The 17,687-nt window shown below is 34.7% G+C and overlaps 1 protein-coding gene across 3 annotated transcripts in view; it reads right to left on the bottom strand.

Moving 5' to 3' along the window:
• Nucleotides 1-17,687, bottom strand: part of itpk1b (inositol-tetrakisphosphate 1-kinase b) — a 68,528-nt gene that overhangs the window by 40,032 nt on the left and 10,809 nt on the right. For all 3 annotated transcript variants that reach the window (XM_073826738.1, XM_073826737.1, XM_073826739.1), the window contains one exon: nt 7,461-7,485. In XM_073826738.1, coding sequence (XP_073682839.1) covers nt 7,461-7,485 — 25 coding nt within the window. The remainder of the gene's footprint in view (nt 1-7,460; nt 7,486-17,687) is intronic.

Raw genomic sequence — 17,687 nt, 5'->3', positions numbered from 1 at the left:
ACAACTGAGTATTACGATTGAAATTTTGGCATCAGTTTGATTTTATATAAAAATCTACAGTAAAATGTTCCATTCGCTGCAACTACAGTAAAATATTCAGTTTATAAAACCAAAAAACAGCCTCATATAGAAGAAAGAAGGCAAGGCAGGGGGTAAATCTATCCGTGTTGGTGTCATCACTCTTTAATCTTCCCTCATTCATGAAATATTGACACTCTTCCCAGCCAGCGTTCATGTTTGATGGATCCATCTTAGAAAATAAGTGGGAAATTAGAATAAAAGCACACTGAGAAGACAGATAAGTACCCTAGAGTCTGTATCTCTGGGAATAATGTGAAGCACATGAAGATGACCACAGTAAATGGATGAAAACCATGATAGAGTGCCTTGACTAATTATTCATCACATTATGCCCACACAAATGCATCAGACAAAAGAAAAAAAAACAACCTAGAGGATTCTTCGTGGACCAATGCATTTGAGAGGAACCGGAAACGTTCTTCATCCTAATGGAGTCTCACAGCCTCAAAGCTGCAGGATTAAACATGAATCATGTAGCGTTTAGTGGGGAAATGAGCCAGATGAAGTCATTGTGCAGGTTAATGTGGTTGAATGTATTACAACTTTACTGGATTATACAGACATAAGATTGGCCAACAAGAACAGGAGGGGAAGAGAGATGACGAGCGCTATTACAACAACAATAAACATTTTGACTGAGGTGTGTTTTGGTATGTTTGATTTCACAAACTGTCCTTGGTAATATTGTAAAATCACTCAAAACTTTTGATGTTTAAAGAAAAAAAAAAACATAACTGGTGATTTTTTTGCCAGGATATTGTCCAGTAGTTTCACAGACATTTAGGATTGCACAATATTATCGGACTGTTACCAGAATTGGCTGATAAAGGCATTAAATGCAAATACTGGCATTTGCCCAATATAAAAAATGATGCCGATATGCCTCGTGAATAAAGACATGCTCAGGGTGTGCTAGTGATGATGTCACATCAGCAGTGTGCTTTTTCTTGAATGATGTGAGATTTCTAAAACTTGATTAGAATCACTGTTTTAGATCGCCACATTTAATTTAAGAGAGGTTTTTTATAGTTAAAGTTTTTAATGTACACTCATTATGAAAAGAACTTTATCAGATAAATCAGTTAATTATTTATGCTAAGAAATAATATTAAAGAAAGAAATTACATTTTTCAAATATTTTCAATTAAATGTTGCTTTAAAGAGGTCAAATGAAAAACTGATGTTTCTGCCGCTCCAAAAGTGCCTCCTACTGGCAGACAATGAATTTGGTATTTTCAATAACCCCATCTACAGCAGCATGTTTTTGTTGTTGCTCTTCTGTTTTTGTTTGTTTTCTGTAGCAACTCTGAGCACTTTTTCTATTTTTTTTCCTGGCTGAATTACTTTTCTTTCAATCTATAAGAATAAACAGCATATTATACTGTAGTTAAGTTAATATATTATCATTAATAAGGTGAGCCTGGAAGTCTTATGTTTATTTGACAGTGATTTCACATTTCTTGTTTGTATGAAGGCTAAATACAAATAAAAAACATTATTTGTACCATTTTTTCCTAAAATATTATATAGTTTTATAGAAGGAGGTTTCATAGATTTGGCAAACTCATTTTTCAGAAGTTTGTATTTCTGTTTTGGGCATTCTTGGCAGTAATTCTGAGGCTTTAAAATATTGTTCATATCGTTATCGGAATTATATTAATGGAACAGCAGTGCTGATTGCCACTGTAAATAAAGCAGCATTGCACCTAAATATTTTAATATGGATAATATAGTGGCAAGATGAACAGAAAGTACCACCTAAGCTTCTCTGAGTTCCCCTTAGAGATACATTCATATAAACCCCCACCCCTCGAGCTTTGTTAATGTCCCATTACAGACTTCATAATATTTCCACGCAAATGACATTTTGGAAAATGCTTGCAATACAGTTTGTGTGCAAGTCCGGAACAGAGATCGGCTGAAATGAAATAAAACAAAAGAGCTGATTTCTAATCGCGCGTTTGGAGCAGAAACTGGCCAGTTACGATTTATGCCAGTTCGAATATTTTCTACTACTAGCATTATTTGTTTCAGGCTTGGCTAAAGGAGAACACAATTTTTTTTTTAAATAATAACTTTCCAGGACAACTACAAGATTTTCCAAGACATTTTCTATTTTCTCTCATTTTCCATGTGTTTTCCAGGACGCGTGGGAACCCTGTTGTTCTAATGAACGCTTTTGCTCAAAACAAATCAACTTGAACTTAGAGGTTCAAAAAAGTATAATCTCTGTACTATAGTGCATTTCTATCTAAATCACATCTTGATGAAGTTTTAAAATTCAATCATGCAAAATTTTGAACAATCTATAAAGAAAATTCCTTCAAATTGATACAGTACACTGTGCCATATTTTTAATGATTTTTCACAGTGTAGATGTGAGGACATTCCACACTAAAAAATACAGTTTACAAATGGGGGACAAGCTAGAAAAAGGTCAGAGAAAGAATATACAGTTAAGGTCAAAAGTTTACATACACCCTGCAGAATCTGCAAAATGTAAATTATTTTACTAAAATAAGCAGGATCATTCAAAATGCATGTTATTTTTTTATTTAGTACTGGCCTGAATAATATATCTCATATAAGGGATGTTTACGTGGTCCACAAAAGAAAAGAACAGTTGAATTTATAAAAATTGCCCCATTCAAAAGTTTACACAGCTTTTTTTTTTTTTTTTTTTTTTTTTTTTGTGATTCCTTAGAAAAATCTTTCAGGTCCCACAAATTGTTTGGTTTCTCAGCATTTGTGTGCATTTGAACCCTGCGACTAAGTGACTAATAAAATTTTGGTCGACCAAGCTTCTTCTCGTTAGTCCACTATTAGAGGGCACCCCAAAAAAGTTTGTTTTCTAAATGTTTTTTTAATATAATGAAAGTCAGTGGGGTTCAATAATCCAATTTTCATTTTTGTGGGAACTTCAAGTAAAGGGAAGTCAATAGAAAGTCCTCAAAAGTACATGTTCTCAATTCCAAGGAGCCTATACTGGGCTATTTATTCTCCAGAGACTCCTGCCTTTGTTTTTCCCACACTTAAATAAAAAGACGTGAGGTCAGCCTCAAGGGACTGCTTGCTTTTTAAATACTTTAATACATTGATGTGAGCCCTGATTACAGTAAATGTCAAACTGAATGACGTTGCTAAGAGCAAACAAGGTCAAACGACAGAACTCAGAATCAGACAGCTAAATTTTTATAATACTAGTGTTTTCTATGTGCATGCTATGTGGTTACTTTTAAGCCTCTATGATATTGTGATTACAACAACAGCTTATTGTGTTCTTTTCAGCAACTCGTATTAATGGAGGAACTATCGATATAACATGTCACTGTAAGTTCTCTCCTTTTGCATTGTAGGTTAAGGAAGTCAAACAGCTGATTTCATAGGCTAAACAATAGCATTATGCTCAATTGTAATGCTTGTGCGAAGTGAGAGTTTGTGATCTTTAACGTCAAATCTGTGAGGATCTTTAAAAGCTCATATTCACTGTTGTCATTTGCTGAAACACAATGTTCGTTTTACTGGCAAGGATTTCGCTGTGGTCTGATTGTGAAAGGAATGCTTACCAGACCTTGGGTTTGTTGAATGTTCAAATGTTAACATTAGCATGCTTAGCCAAAACCAATGAGAACAATTTGGGCCTTACTATCAAAACAGTATCTCTAATGAAAACAAGCTAACCACACTTTCCACTTTCAAAAACAAACTAAACCAAAAAAGAGACAAAATATTTTGTGTTTAGCACTTCTCAGTACTAAACACCTGCTCAATCTCCTAGGAATTAAGAATAGAGCAACAGCCACTAAGATTATCAACAGGCCCTAGGCATTTCATTCACATATTCAGTTCATCTGTCCACTGTAATACGCAAACAGCTGCATAGCCGACACATCTTTCTAGTTCAACTGTAAACTACTACAAAACGTTCTTCCCATAAACCTTTCAAGACAAACCTATAATGAACACAGTGGTTAAAGCTTGCTATATATGCCAGAAGGCCCAAGTCAGTGAGATTTTATCTTTTTATTCATTAATAGATTGCATTAGTGCCCGCTCACTTTTTCAGCGGCTTTGGTCTGATATTATTTTTCTTATAGGGATTTTTAAAAAGTCTTTGTATACCAGCCAGCTACGAGGTGCATCACAACAATAAAAAAATATATATAATATAAAAAACCCCTGGGTATTAAGACTTGTATGGCTTAATATAATGTAAATGATGTCTCTTACTAAAACCCATGAAAGATTTACGTTATCTGAAAAATCCACATCGTTTTATACATATTTTGGACTATGGGGGCACCATTATTTCAATGATGTGAAATGGTTGCATTCAGCGAGCTACTGCCGCTACCTCATGCTATTTTTACCGCAACACAACTCAGAAAATAAAATACTGATACAATGACCACAGCTAACACCTTCAGTGCCTACGGCATCATTACAAGCGTCTGCATGTTTGCATCCTGCCAGGATGACATCTAATGTTTCTTGTCTCTGCAGTTTGTAAGCTCTTTCAGTAGCTATGATCTACTAAAAGCCTCAAAGGCATCAGGGCTAAAGTGGAGAGAACAAAGACGTGGGTCTTTAGGAAGTTTTGTTCGTCCAGAGGCATCTTCCCATTCTTTTCTCCTCTTCTTATCGCTAGGAAATCAGTGAAGACTTGTGAAGAAGTGCTGCTAAAAATTACAACCAAAAGACGCACAATGTGACATTGTATCAGTATTTTATTTTTTGTTGTGATGTAGTAAAAATAGGAACAGGCAGCGCCAGTAGCTCACTGAGTGCAACCATTTTGCGTCATCGAATAATGGCGGAATCAAAATCCAGAACCCAACTGTTGCACTCTGCTGCTAAACTCCAAGGAAAGTACTACACTAACCATAATCATACCAATCAGAGAAGTGGCATATGTAAAGTTTTATCTTCAAAAAGGGCTACTTTTAACTTCGCAGGTGTTTGACTGTCAACCATGAAAACTGCATTGGATAAATTATCTTCTATGGAGCTAGCATTTGTTTTGCTGCTGCTGATAAACTGATTAATTGTTGCACACCCAGGGTTCGAAATTAACTTTTTTACTTGGTGGCACTGGTGCTCCCAACTTCAAAAAGTTAGGAGCACCAAAAAATTTTTAGGAGCACCTAATTTCTTTTTAGTAATGCGCCGATCTTGATTCTTCATGGTCGATTCGGATTGCAGATGTTTTACAAGCAAATGGGCTGACTGTGAAAGCCTTTTTTATATATTTTACGCCTTAAGCAAGGGACAAGAATGAATGAAAATATGAGTGAACAAGATGTTTGTTTTCTCTATTATAGGTAGAGCCATTTAAATTAGAGAACTGCTGCATTTTTAAACAATCTACAGTATAAACAACAAAAAATAAACGACAGTTCTTTCATAGTCGTGTAGGCAATAAATGCAGGCATGATCAAAGTAGGCTACTCTTTCAATATTCAAAGTGCAAATGGAGACCGAATTTTTCAAGCATGATACAGCGCTATAGACACTACACAACTTATTATAGCCCACATACTAATAACAGCCTAGATATTTTATGTAGCCTAATTCGTGAGCATTGGGGAGTCGCTCTCTAAACGTGGGGTATTAAAATTGCTTTTGAATGCGCGTGCGCGTTTTACTTTTGGTTTCATTTTAACGATCGCACGAAACTCTCGACAACGCGGAGCGTGCATTCTACAATACAAGAGATTACTTCAACAAAACCATTTGAAAGTGGGAGGACACCAACTGGATTTTGAAAAGTGTGTCCCGAGTGGAAATTACGCCCCTGCATGAGTGGAACTCTACCGCTGAGTAATCATTTGATGTGAATGTATGCCACGTTGTACAGTATATTGAGTCGGAGGCGGCAGAATTGTATCTGACAGAATGTACGCTGTAGCACGAAATATAGTAGATTTCTTCAAAAGCTGATTGTGGAGACCTTTTAATCGTCCACAATCAAAAGAGAGTATCAGCTCACAGCACTCTGTGTGGCAGTTAGGCTAGCGAAAGTTTGAAAGAAATGAAACCAAGTCGCAACACAACAATTTCTCGCACTTGCACAAATGCTCCCAAATATGATTTGAAGTCACGCAGATTAAATTTTGGGAGCATATGCGACCAAAACTGTCGCAATTTCGAGCCCTGACACCTGTCTCTGGAACAGTTTGCAAAACTGTTTGTATTATTGTGTAACGAATGAACTTCAAGTTATTGATTGATTTTATCTGCTAGAGCTGAATATTTATCATGAAGTTCAACTTCAAAGTTTGGGAACCCCTAGCAGAATCTGTGAAAATGTGAATAATTATAACAAAACAACAGAGATCATACAAAATGTATGCTATTTTTTATTTAGTAAGATACTCATTGTCCTGAGTAAGATATTTTACATAAAAGATGTTAAATATTAAATATTACTAAAATAACCCCCTTCAAACAACGCTCTTGGTTCTTAATACTGTGTGTGGTTACCTGGGTGATCTACGACAGTTTTTTTGTGTTTTGTGATGGTCATTCATGAGTCTCTTGTTTGTTCTGAACAGCTAAACTGAGCACTGTTCTTCAGAAAAATCCTCCTGGTCCTGCAGATTCTTCAGTTTTCCAGCATCTTCTGCATATTTGAACCCTTACCAGCAGTGACTATGATTTTAAGATCCATCTTTTCACACCGAAGCCAACTGAGGGACTCATATGCAACTTTTACAGAAGGTTCAAACGCTCGTTGATGCTTCAGAAGAAAACACGATGCATTAAGAGCCGGGGGTAAAAACTTTTGAACAGGATGAAGATGTCCAAATTGTTCTTATTTTGTTGAAATATCATTTTTTTTCCATTTAGTATTGCCCTTCGGAAGCAACAGAAGATAATTTGTCTTCCGGGAAAGATGCAAGTAAGTACAATTTACCTTGATCTTTAAATTCCAAAAGATTTCACCCCGGCTCTTAATGCATTGCACTTCCTCCTGGAGCATCAGTGAATGTTTGAACCTTTTTTAATAGTTGTGTATCTGTTTGCTCAGTTTTACTGTTCAGAACAAGCGAGGGACTCATGAACAACCACCATTAAAAAAAAGGCATAGATCATCCACATAATTTCAGCTATTTTTTTTGTCTTGTGGACTATGTGTAAACATAATTTATGTAAAATATCTTACTCAGGACAGTACTAAATTGAAAAAAAATAACACACATTTTGTATGACCTCTCTTATTTTGTCAAAATTATTCAGTTACACAGTTACACAGATTCTGCAAGGGGTTCCCAAACTTTCGCATGCCACTGTGCTTCTGCACTAAGGCGACCGGAAGAATGTTTGTAATTTCAGTTTGTGATTGTGATAAACATCTGAAACAAAATTAATTCACTTACCTGAACCACTTCTATTCCTCTTTTCCTGAAAGAAACAGAAAAAAATAATATTATTACTTTTTGCTTATGCCACAAGTTTTGACAAAAGTGACTGAACAAGAAAAGGTGTTAAACTTGGATTTTTAAAATGTAAGATACCATCATAGCAGATTACATTCTGACATAAAAATGAAACCTGGATAAAAATATCTGTTGCCTAGCAACACAGAGTTGAGATCCAGTTAAACCCTGACTGGCCGTAGGAAGCGAATCAACACCACAGAAGCTGGTTTGAGCTGTAAACCGTCGTAAGTCAGAACCATCAACCCACATGTGCTGTTAGAAAACCTCTACATTTAGACAACGCACAACCGTCACAAATCAAGTGCTAGTCAAGTGTTAGAATTTACTCTAAAGTTTCTAGAAAAACAACAAGACAAGCTGACACACAAGAATCAGTTGTCAAGATGTTGTGCTTTGCACTCAAGTTTAATATGTGCTCCATTTTACTTTGCTTTGTGGAGAGGATCCAACATTAAGCATGCTTTTGGGAAAGCCTTTTGGATGAGCTTATGAGTTCATTAGAAAGCCAGGCAACCATTTTCTTTTCTAACATCAGATTATTCCACACCAATGTCAAGATAATCATAAAGTGCATAAGCCAGAGCTTATTTATTATTCTGTCAGGAAACATCATGAGTGGGTTTGTGGGAGTTATTTAAGTCTCAGGGCGAATTAACTTTTCTGTGCGGGTTAATTTATTATGGGAGGAAAATTATTTTGGTGGGTGATAGATTAAAAATATATGGATATGGAAACGGAAAAAACATTTACCCAAAAATACCCTTAAGTTTTTACACAGAACATTGGGTCTGTCAGATCACACAGACAAAACATGCCTCAACTCCTGAACGCAGATTATGCTGTCAATATTACATTAAACACAACATGTGCCAGAAGGCGGGAAAGAACGGCGTCCGTTGTGAAAGTGAAGCAATTAAAAGGAATTTTTTTATTGACTGTACAAATCAGAGGTCCTTGGCTAATGTAGTCTGAAGACACTTAAATGTCAACACTCCCTCAGAAACTGACTGGGAGTATCAACTAGTCCTTCCCTACCTTCTGGGGCTTTCACAAACGTAACATTTTGGCTGACGATTAATTGTGATACAAATAAGTGATATAATGTAGACAATGTAATTGTTAGAGACACCCTGTGGTTAAAAAAAAAAAAAAAAAAAAAATTTCTTGTTGTTTACATTTCTATCTGGTGTTTTTAGTATGCTTAAAGACAAACCATATGCAAATGCATCAGTCAACACCACTGCCAAGAATTTTCTGCTTAAAACTTAAAACTCCTAAAACAGTCCCTGTTTCTTACCATCACAAACATTTAAGCAATCTCTTCAACCTGCAAGCTGGGCTTTTCATATCTGGTCAAAGGTTTCTATTTACAGAATACTTTTACACTGTTAAGCAATGTAGCCAATCACAGGCATATCAATTGATTACTGAAACGGAATGGCCAATCAGTGGTGTTTAAGAGGAATGAGATCATGTAAGATGAGCGCTCTTTGCACGCTTTCAAGGCTAAATCAATCAGAATTTAAATATGCTCACTCATGAATTCATTCTCAAAACTGCAATGAATGACATAGTGATAACCATTTATCCAAATAACTGCCACTTGGCATTGTGTAGCATTTAACTGCTTCAGTTAACTGAGTGAAAGTGGGGCAGGTCTGATTTGGTGCTAATTATCATTTTCATAGATCATCGAATATTAAATGTGGTAAGGGTGCAGTTACATTCATGCCATTTTAAGACATGAAGAAATTGTTTTCACGGAAAAAAGCTTGTAATTTGACAAGTTTGTATTTGCAGACTTTTTTTCATCAGAATTGTGAGATAAAAACTTGGAATTGCGAGTTATAAAGTCCAATTCTGAGAGGAAAAAAGACTGACATGTTCTCAGAATTGCAAGTTTATATCTCACAATTCTAACTTAACTCGCAATTGCGTGTTATTAGAAAAGTCAGAACTGTGAGTTTGTTTCTCAGAAGTGCGAGTTTATTTCTCAAAATTGACCCATCAACAGCTTGATTGACAGGCGATCTGACCAATCATCTGACGTCTTTCTGCGGTTGAAATAAAATACATTCTGATGTTCATTCATGTTTTTTTTGTGCTTTAAGAAAAGACGATCGGTTCACGTGTCATCGATCTAATGAGGCAATACAGTGATGTGTCATGACACATTAAAGAGCCACAAAATGATATTGATTGTTTGAATTTCTGTAAAAGTCAGAATTCTGAGTTTGTATCACGCAATTCTGAGGAAAAAAATTCAAAATTGTGAGTTTGTATCACTCAATTCTGATGATAAAAAGTCCAAATTCTGAGTTTGTATCACTCAATTCTGAGGAGAAAAAGTCCAAATTCTGAGTTTGTATCACTCAATTGAGGAGAAAAAGTCAGAATTTCGAGTTTGTAATACCTAATTCTGAGGAAAAAAGTCAGAATTGTGAGTTTGTATCACTCAATTCTGAGGAGAAAAAGTCCAAATTGTGAGTTTGTATCGCAATTCTGAGAAAGTCAAAATTGTGAGTTTGTATCACTCAATTCTGATGAGAAAAAGTCCAAATTCTGAGTTTGTATCACTCAATTCTGATGAGAAAAAGTCCAAATTCTGAGTTTGTATCACTCAATTCTGAGGAGAAAAAGTCAGAATTTCGAGTTTGTAATACCTAATTCTGAGGAAAAAAGTCAGAATTGTGAGTTTGTATCACTCAATTCTGAGGAGAAAAAGTCCAAATTGTGAGTTTGTATCACTCAATTCTGATGAGAAAAAGTCCAAATTCTGAGTTTGTATCACTCAATTCTGAGGAGAAAAAGTCCAAATTCTGAGTTTGTATCACTCAATTTTGAGGAGAAAAAGTCCAAATTCTGAGTTTGTATCACTCAATTTTGAGGAGAAAAAGTCCAAATTCTGAGTTTGTATCACTCAATTTTGAGGAGAAAAAGTCCAAATTCTGAGTTTGTATCACTCAATTCTGAGGAGAAAAAGTCAGAATTTCGAGTTTGTAATACCTAATTCTGAGGAAAAAAGTCAGAATTGTGAGTTTGTATCACTCAATTCTGAGGAGAAAAAGTCCAAATTGTGAGTTTGTATCACTCAATTCTGATGAGAAAAAGTCCAAATTGTGAGTTTGTATCACTCAATTCTGATGAGAAAAAGTCCAAATTCTGAGTTTGTATCACTCAATTCTGAGGAGAAAAAGTCCAAATTCTGAGTTTGTATCACTCAATTTTGAGGAGAAAAAGTCAGAATTTCGAGTTTGTAATACCTAATTCTGAGGAAAAAAGTCAGAATTGTGAGTTTGTATCACTCAATTCTGAGGAGAAAAAGTCAAAATTGTGAGTTTGTATCACTCAATTCTGAGGAGAAAAAGTCAGAATTGTGAGTTTGTATCGCAATTCTGAGAAAAAGTCAAAATTGTAATTTCTTAGGAGAAAAAGTCAGAATTGTGAGTATTGCGCAATTCTGAGGAGAAAAAAAAGTCAAAATTCTGAGTTTGTATCACGCAATTCTAAGAAAACTAAGAATTGTAAGTTTTTTCTTAGAATTGCGAAATGCAAACTTGCATTGTAAGATTACCTTTTTTGTCAGAATTGTAAGATTACCTTTTTAAATTTATTCAGTGGTGGAAACAGGCTTTTATATATTTCCCACAATATAATTGTAATTGTTAAATTACATTTCTGAAATACATTAAAACAGCTTTTTCTAATTAAAAATAATAATATTTCCCTTAATATAATTGGTGAAAAAAAATGCAGTCTTGGTGAGCATAAGAGACTTCCTTCAAAAACATTTTTAAAAAAGCAGTACAGTAGTGTATCTGCTTTTATTTAGGGCAGGATATTCTAACAATCTTTAAAAAAAAAAATACTAGGACAAAATGATGCAGAAGGAGGCAGTAAAATGTAACAGCGATATTGTGTAAAGCGAGATGTGGAGTTCAGGACGTTGCTGGGTCGCAGTGACAGATCAAGGCCACTGGATTTAACGATACGGACAGATGTAGGTGCAGCTCAGATTTCATTGGTTTTATTCAATTATCTAAAAATGAAGCAAAATACTGGAGAAAGAAAGCAAAACATAGTAAGCGCAATCATTTTTATTATGACTAAAATACGAAGAAGGGTAAAGTAAGCATTTCAATAGAACAATGTGCTTAGTTTCAGAAATTTTCCACATAAAATTCCCAGGCTTCCTCACAATCATGAGTTTATATCTCACAAAAAAATAGATTAAAAAAAATCTGATCAGGGTAAAGTCCAAACTTGCATGCGATTCAAAGATAAGGTCCATGCTTCAGTGAGCGCATTCATATCACAGGCCTGGAACTGGTAAGATGAATGTGTGTGGTTATAGGCCTATACCGCACACGAGACTACACCAACTGTGATGGATGGCCCTGCCAACTTCCTCAAAAATGATTACATACGCAAGGCAATATTGCACCTAAACTTCCTGTCGAATTTAGACAAACAGCCGTTCAGCAGTTTTAGAGTGGCTGCATATCTAGCAAGTCTCTGAAAGATTACTGAATGTCAACAGTACATAAAACACATCTCTCAATCCTGTATCAAAATTATTCAATATTAAATCATATATGTTTCACAAGATTATTAAGCATTCTGTGAAATGTGAGAATAGCAGAGGAAGGGAGTTTGAAATAGTGACCTCATTTCTTCGAGAGCACAATTATGACCTCTCTAGACCTCTGTTTATCCATGCAGCTGCGAGTGAGGACTGCTTATAATGTCAGCAGGGAATATCGCAACCAATCGCCGTCTGGGACGGGACACACGAACATACACACGCACGCACATGTTGGCGGGCAAAATACGTGGTTACCAAAAACACAAACCGCTTCGGTCTGACTCGACTGTTGCTATGCTTCTGTTGTTGCCCTGGTTACAAAACAAACTGGCAGAGTTGCTTGGTTCACGTGTAGCCAGCAATTAATTGTGAAGTGAAGAAGGCAGAAAGACTGATGGACAATCACAATACTTCAGATTATATTATTGCTTATGAAAAAGTATGTTATACTTCGCTTCATAATCTGATGAGATATACAGAGACCAGAATATCAAAAAATTGAAGCTGGGCTCTTTCAGTCTTTTTCCCCCTTCAAAATTAGACTTTATAACTCGCAATTATCAGTTTTTACCTCACAATTACGAGAAAAAAGTCAGAATTGCGAGATATAAACACACACATCACACAATTCTGAGAAAAGAAAAGTCTGAATTGTGAGTTTCTATCTCGCAAATCTAACTTTATAACTCACAATCATAAGTTTATATCTCACAATTGAGAAAAAAAGTCAGAATTGTGAGATAAAAACTGGCAATAACCTTTTTTACCTTTTTTTTTTTTTAAAACAAAGGTAACTGTTAATTTTTTTTATCGCAAAATTCTAAATTTTGTCTCGCAATTGAGAGTTTACATCTCGAAACTGACTTCTTTTCTCAAAATTATGAGTTATAAAATTACAATTGTGGGTTATAAAGTCCAATTCTGAGGGGGAAAAAAGACTATTTTCTTACAATTGTGAGTTTATATCATGGAAATCTGAGAAAATAGTCAGAATTGTGAGTTTCTATCTCGCAAATCTAAATTTATGACTCGCAATCGTGAGTTTATATCTCACAATTCTGATAAAAAGTCGCAATAACCTTTTTTATTTTTCATTAAGTTGCGGAAACTGGCTTTTTTATAAAGGCAAATGTTACTTTTTGTATCTCACAATTCTACATTTTTGAGAGTTTACATCTCGCAACTCTGACTTTTCTGAGAATTGCATGATAGAAACGTTCAATTCTAATTTATAAAGTCTAGTAATTCTGACTTCTTTTCTCAGAATTGTGAGATATAGAGTCCAATTCTGAGGGAAAAATGTCTATTTTCTTACAATTGCGAGTTTATATCTCTTAATTCTGACTTCAGAACTCACAATTGAGTGTTATAAAGTCAGAAATTACTTTTACAAAGTACTTTACACTCATGACCAGATGAGATATATAGAGACCAGAATATCAAAAAATTTAAGGTGGGCTCTTTCGACTTGGGATAGTAAGTATCCAGCTAGCAATGCCTTAAAAATAGGCATCAAATTTTCATATCACAATAGACGCTAAAGCTTTTATCACAGTTTAGAATAAAGTATTAGAAACTTAATAGTAGTTTTACTAATAACAAGTTTAATAATATCTTATTTCATATAACAAAAAGCACTGTAAACCCTAATGCTCAAAATAATTGATTAATTTCGGTAGGGCAAACTTAAATTTAACAAATCAGTTTAAATCAAGTTAAATTTATTATTTAGAAATGTATTTTTCATTTGAGCTTACAAAACTATGGAAGTATGGAAATCTGTTTCCGCCACTGAACAAAAATGTAAAAAAATGCTACTTTATATCTCATAATTCTGACTTTTTTTTACCCTCGCAATTCTGACTTTTTATTGTGAGATATTAACTCGCAATTGCAAAATACAAATCCGCATATGCAAGAAAAAGTCAGAATTGCTAGTTTTTTTTTTTTGCAATTCCAACTTTTTTCCTCAAAATTGTGAGATTTTATAAATAGTTAGAGAGAGTTATAAAGTCAGATTTGCTAGTTTTTATATCACAATTCTGAATTGTGAGTTTGTATCATGCAATTTTGTAAAAAAAAAAAAAAAAAAAGTTTTCAGAATTCTGAAATAAAGAGACGCAATAACCTCTTTTTTATTCAGTGGCAGAAACAGGCTACTGACTATTTTCTACAATTCTGACTTTTCTGAGAATTGCATGATAGAAATTCTCAACTGCGAGTTGTAAAGTCTAGCAATTCTGACTTCTTTTCTCAGAATTGTAAGATATAAACTCACAATTGTGAGTTATAAAGTACAATTCTGAGGAAAAAAGAATTGTATTTTTGCAACAATTGCGAGTTTATATTTCATAACTCTGACTTAACTCACAATTGAATGTTATAAAGTCAAAATTGCAAGATATGAACTTGCAATTCTGGCTTACTTTCTTAAAGAGAAAAAGAAAAAGTTCACATCACACAATTCTGAGAGAAAAAGTTTTTTCAGTTCTGCTTACTTAAAACTTTTAAATTTCTTAACTTAATGTATGTAACATCAATTTTGCCAACCTATTTGGGGTTTACAGTGTACATGTAAATACAAAAAATGATACACAATACAATGTATGAAGTAGGCAAATGCTTCAAACAATACAGAACAAAAAGAATCATAAAATTATCTACCCAAGACACGTTCTTTAGCATAATTTAGCTCAGATGAAAATGCTAAAATGTTTAAGTCTAAACTAATGTTTGAAAATAAATATCAAATCTTGAAGGATTTAGTGATGTTTGATACATTTATCATATATTTTAAAGGGTCAGTTCACTCAAAAATGAAAATTGTGTCATTAATTACTCACCCTAATGTTGTTCCAAACCCGTAAGGCATTCGTTCAACTTTGGAACACGAATTAAGATGTTTTTGATGAAATACGAAAGCATTCTGACTAGGGCTGTCAAATGATTAAAATTTTTAATCAGATTAATCAGACTTTTCAGTGGATTAATCATGATTAATCACTATTTGCAACATCTGAATCCTAACCATTTTTTTTCTAAAATGCATACCAAAATATAAATAACAGGATACATAATTTTCACATTTTCATATTATGCCAGGGCCCGCATCGGGCCTGTTTTAGGCTACTCCTTATTTTTTATATTTTAGATATCCATCAATAATGTTGCGCTGGTGGAAACAACACAAGACTTTCGCTTTTACTTTCGATAACGGCTCGGATGGCGCAACTGGAAGAGATCCGCGTTCAATCGCACGCAGTAGGCTAAAACTTGCCACAAAATACCGGCAAAAATAAATAATAAATGTGTCGGGGAAAGAGTAAGGACATATCTGAATTATTTATTAATAAAGTGTATTCAATGTGAGTCAATGTGAGTCAATGTCGCAAAGATCCTGCAATCTCATTTTTGGACACGCCTTGAGAGAGAAATTTATCGTTAAGGATTACATATTAAACAAGTTTTTGTTTTCGATTTGTTTTATTTCGTTAAGTAATAATTAAAAACTTTCTATAGATATGTTTATCATGTCTGTGAGGCATGCATTTAGCTTTATTTTTGTTAAGCACTCCTATTCAAGAACAAGACGACAGAAAGCGCATCATTTTTGTTTTCTTTATTTTATAAAAACACTGCAACGTTTTTTGGTGTATTACTTTTTCCTTTGTGAGCAAAAATGACGGATAATTTGAAATTGCTTCCACTGAAAAAATGCAAATGATTGAGCTGGTGCCTCGATGACCTGCAAAGCGGCTTTATGTATCTTCCACTCTCCACTCTGTCATTGTGTCAGTCACCGCTCTTTCAAGAATGAACGTAATTGTACGATGTACAGATGTAATTCCCAAACATAAGAAAAACGAAATTTTCATACAACTTCTGAATGGATTATGGCATGGAAAGTGCAAAGCGCGCTCTCTTTATTATCACTAAAAGCGTCACAAATCTAGTTCATAGAGATCTCACAACGTTCCGTTATAATCAATAAAGCTTTCTAAACTACACAATGAATCTTTTATTTACATCGCGTCTACACTTAGTCAGGAGATGAACAACGCTGGATTGTTTGTCAGATCTTCAATTGCTTTGCTTTCGCTTGAGGGTAGGCTATATAGCACCGTCTACCCCAGTAGAACCGGGCCTAAGCTTGGCTAACCACTCCAGTTGCAGAGGGGCTGTCGGCCAGGCTTGTACTTGTTAACCATCATCATTCTTTTTATATTTGAATCCGTCCATAGGCTCACCTTGCTCCATCTCGCCTCTAGCTCCCCAATCCTGACAAATAATTCGTCACACTGCGCATGCGTGAAATGCGTTAAAAAATTTGACGTAATTAACAACAACAAAATAATTAACGCCGTTAACGCGTTATTTTCGACAGCCCTAATTCTGACACAACACTTTCTTCAAAGAATGTAAAAAATACCTATTATTAGTACCTTTTACCAAAGAAAGAAAAGGAAATCTAAAGAAAAAACAAGAGGAATAAAAGGAATGAAAAGGAATAAGCACTCTACTTTTATGGCAAGTAAATTTACGGTGAAGCATTTCTTTAAAGCTGTGATGAAAGCAATTATTTTTTTGTCTGTCATTGTCATGAAGGTCACTGCAAGATCATCAACGCCAAATGGATCTCTAGGGAAATCTAATTAGAGCTCAGAGAATACTAGTGGCAGTCATGTAACATTGCCGAAACATGAAAAACAACATGACAGTGCTAGAGAAAGCCTGTCCTAGAAAATAATTTAGTTAGTGTCAAAATACAAGAGGTGTGACAGGAGTTAGAACAGCTAAACAGATCTTCCCTCAACTCAAATCGACTCCAGACATCTTGAGTAATTTGGTTGAAGAGGTTCCGAAAGGATTAACATTTTAATCCACAAAACATTTTTAATCTGTGCTACTGTGATTGACACACTCATAAGGTCACCAGTACTGTATATTCAAGTGACATTCAGACTTGCAGTAACTTGATTTATTCAAAAACATAAATATCATTGTCCTTGAGTGGGCCAGCCAGAGACCGGACTTGAACCCAATCAAACATTTCTGAAAAGACCTCAAAATGTCCGAACAGCCGTCCTCATATAACCAGACAGATCTTGAGAGGATCTGCAGAGAAGAATGGCAGAAAATCCTCAATTCCAGAGGCAGGTTGCACCAGTTATCCTTAAACTTGTTTCGGAATGGAAGCAATATCGACAGATACTTAAGGTCGCAGTATCGCAATCAGTATTGAACATGCAAAAAGTGGTATAAATCATCCCCAAAATGAACTGAGAGGTTTAAACCCTCTGAAGAGACACAAAGGCTTTTTATCAGGCTCAGTCCTGGATAAGGTTGGGTATCGTTTCAATTTTATCGATTCCGGTTCCGATTCTGCTTATCGATTCCGATTCTTATCGATTCCTAATTCCGATTCCAATAAAAACTAAAAAACCATTAAAAAGTTTTAAGTAAAACATTTAGATGTCAAACATATTTATTCTGTCTTTTGCCTATGGTTTTACCAAAAAAACAACTAGACTAATATAAATGTCAAACATTAAATTGTAATAAAGTAGTAATAAAAGTAA

This window comes from Garra rufa, chromosome 21 (genome assembly GCF_049309525.1).
Source record: "Garra rufa chromosome 21, GarRuf1.0, whole genome shotgun sequence".
In the NCBI taxonomy this organism is placed as follows: Eukaryota; Metazoa; Chordata; class Actinopteri; order Cypriniformes; family Cyprinidae; genus Garra; species Garra rufa.
Note: the sequence above shows the minus strand (reverse complement) of the source record. Positions and strands in the feature narration are given on the sequence as shown.